Genomic DNA, 2,952 nt, shown 5'->3' on the forward strand with positions numbered 1-2,952 from the left:
AAGCAACGGCCAACCGTTTGTGGGAAAACCTCACCAAACAATTACATGTGGTGGACCTTTTCAGGAGTCATGGGCTGCACCTCCATATTGACAATTTATGGCAAGACGGAATATTAGCAATAAAATGTTAAAATGAAAGAAAAGAAACATAACACATAGACTATAGCATAACGTTAAGACTATGGTAACCTTTCCTGTTGAAGTACATGTGCTCTTCTCTAATTGGCTTTTGTAATCCAATGTGTGTTCCGTCTACGCATCCAACCACTAAAAGGAAAAACATTGGATTCACTACGCATTTCATTAGAACGCCTCTTGCTACCTCCAGGTACTTTATATTTTTCCGCAAACCACTCCTTACATCTTTAAGATTCGTTGGGCTGGAACTTTATAAATTCCGGACACAATTTGCTTTCCATTTCTTTTAAGACGTTGGACGTCAATTTTGATACCGTGCTCTGGCACATACCTATCAGGTAATCGCTACCAACTGTGTGCTGATAGTTACCACTTGCAAGGAGCAAGAGGCTTGCAGCCAATTGCAAAGCAGCAGGAACGGCTTTTGTGTCATCGCAGTTTATGTTTGTTTTCGATAAAACATACTGGAATGCCTCCTTGCTTAACCGAAATCTTTTGATGAATCTGCAAGTATAGAAGTAGAGAAGGTAATTTATTTCCTATGTATAATTACTTACGCGTTGTCGGATAATGCCAATGGATTACTTCTGCCCCGAAGTTGCTTACGCACAACTCTTTCGTCATTTTCGCTTTCGCTAGAGCTTAAATAAAATAACAGGCTCGGATCCATTTTAGTTTTGCCGCTTTTCTTTATTTACTTTTCACTTATTTTGACACTTCAATGTCTATTGTGACTTAAAAAAGGAAGAAGAAGAGAAAAATAATCGATAACCAAATAAACAATAACGATTCGTTCGCCTTCGATTGTTATCATCCGATAACATTCGATTAAACGATCACGTAATTTGTGTTCGTACGATTGCCGACTCGTTCACGTCTGTCACGATTCGACCCCAGATTTCTATCAGCATCACATCGATGTTGAATTTGCTTAACTTTTCTTTATCCAAATATTGTAAAATAGTAAATGAAATCTCGATCGGCGATCACTGAAACGCAGCTAGCCACTGCCCTGCAAAAACGGCTGACCATATCGAAAAGAAACTATCGATTGTACTTCATTGTTATCTGTGGTGCAAAATAGAGAAGAAGTCGGTGAATTTGAAAAAATAATTAATGAAAATCAGTGTATAGAATTTGTATATAAAAAAATTTGCAAAAAACCTCTTTAGCGCTATGTGGATAGAGAAGAAAAAAATTGGGGCCAGTGTGCTTAGGCCGACTTAGACCGAACGGCGCTGAGGCATTTGTTTTTAGCGACGAAAATTCAGACCACTATTAAAAATGAGAAGAATTATCTGAGCTCATAGCTCTGAAAAAGCTTGTGAAATTAAGTTAATATCCGACAATATATTTTTACAAATAAAACAAACACATAAACTAAATCGAATTGTACATTTTAATTTGGTTTCATGTATTTTTGGACATTTCGCTGCCATCTATTCACTAATTTATCAACTATTTAGATGTTAAAATAGTGGTCAGAAAAATCACTAATTATCGCGATATTTTCCCTTTTACGCGTAAGCAAAAACATCCCATAAAAGTATATTTAGCGCATTTAGCTCTAAATGCTACTTTAAATGTACATTATGCGTAAGCAAAAACAGCCCCTAAAAGCACATCTAGCGCATTTAGCTCTAAATGCTACTCTAAGGGCCGGTTGCTCAAAGCCTGGTTGACACTAATCCCTGGTTAAACATCGTTATCGACGTTACCGACACCGTGTTATATGCATGGAGTCGAAAACGTCGATAACGATGTTAACCGATGATTAGTGTCAACCAGCCTTTGAGCAACCGGCCCTAAATGTACATTTATCCATATTAAGGGCCGGTTGCTCAAAGCCTGGTTGACACTAATCCCCGGTTAAACATCGTTATCGACGTTACCGACACCATGTTATTTGCATGGAGCCGAAAACGTCGATAACGATGTTAATCGGTGATTAGTGTCAATCAGGCTTTGAGCAACCGGCCCTAAATTCGTTACCTAAATGCAACTAAATGCAACTCCATTTTTGCATTAAGAATCTAAATGCTAAAAGCAACCCTGGGATCTTCCAAAATTTCCACGGCTCGAACATGGTTTAATGAAAAAAAGTGGCAACATTGCTTTTTCGAGTATACACCCTGCAAGAAGCCTGACGCATTTAGCTGTAAATGCTACCCTAAATGTACATTTATCCATACAAAATTCGTCACCTAAATGCNTTTTAAATACACACGTTCTTACGGACACAATTATTTTGACGACAGCACGACATCTTGGCTGCAGGACTGCAATTGTCGACGTCGCCAAATTAAATCTATTTCTAATTTTGCCGGCGACAATGAGTAGATGTAGTGCTGCAAAATTAAATTGTCGCAAAATTAATCACATATTCTTGATTGTTCATGTTTTTCTTATTTACTTAAATAAAAATACACAATTTGTGAAATAAATATACCAAAATGTCAAACTTTAAAATCGGCTGTTTGCTATGTCGCTGAGGTCTTCAAAATGTTTAAGAAGCTGGCTTCAAGGCGACATTTGTCGACAAAATGATGTCGCTGTCGTTACGTCGTGAAGTTGCAGTCGTCAAAGTGTTCCGAGCTTAAAGGCTAAAAGCAACCCTGTGCCCTTCAAAAATTTCCACTATTCGAACATTTTTTACTATACAGTTGCTAGCTGCGTTTAAGTAGGCGAGGTTTCATTTATTATTGTACATTATTTGGAAAAAGAAAAGTTGTAACAAATTCAACATCGATACTGATAGAAATCTCGCTCAATTTGTGATCAACTCTGTTTGTTTTTTCCTATTTAGTTGAGGAA

At 37.4% G+C, this 2,952-nt stretch overlaps 1 protein-coding gene across 1 annotated transcript; it reads right to left on the bottom strand.

Moving 5' to 3' along the window:
* Positions 1-344: 344 nt before the first annotated feature.
* LOC108369600 (uncharacterized) lies at positions 345-808 on the bottom strand. Its single transcript, XM_017624737.1, has 2 exons — positions 696-808; positions 345-642 (listed from the first exon to the last, which is right to left on the bottom strand). Exons 1-2 carry the CDS (start codon positions 806-808, stop codon positions 366-368), a joined length of 390 nt encoding a protein of 129 aa, XP_017480226.1. The 3' UTR covers positions 345-365.
* Positions 809-2,952: the final 2,144 nt, after the last annotated feature.

The sequence above is a fragment of the Rhagoletis zephyria genome, unplaced genomic scaffold, assembly GCF_001687245.7.
Source record: "Rhagoletis zephyria isolate East Lansing unplaced genomic scaffold, Rhagoletis_zephyria_1.1 Rzeph_scaffold_03760, whole genome shotgun sequence".
Classification (NCBI taxonomy): Eukaryota; Metazoa; Arthropoda; class Insecta; order Diptera; family Tephritidae; genus Rhagoletis; species Rhagoletis zephyria.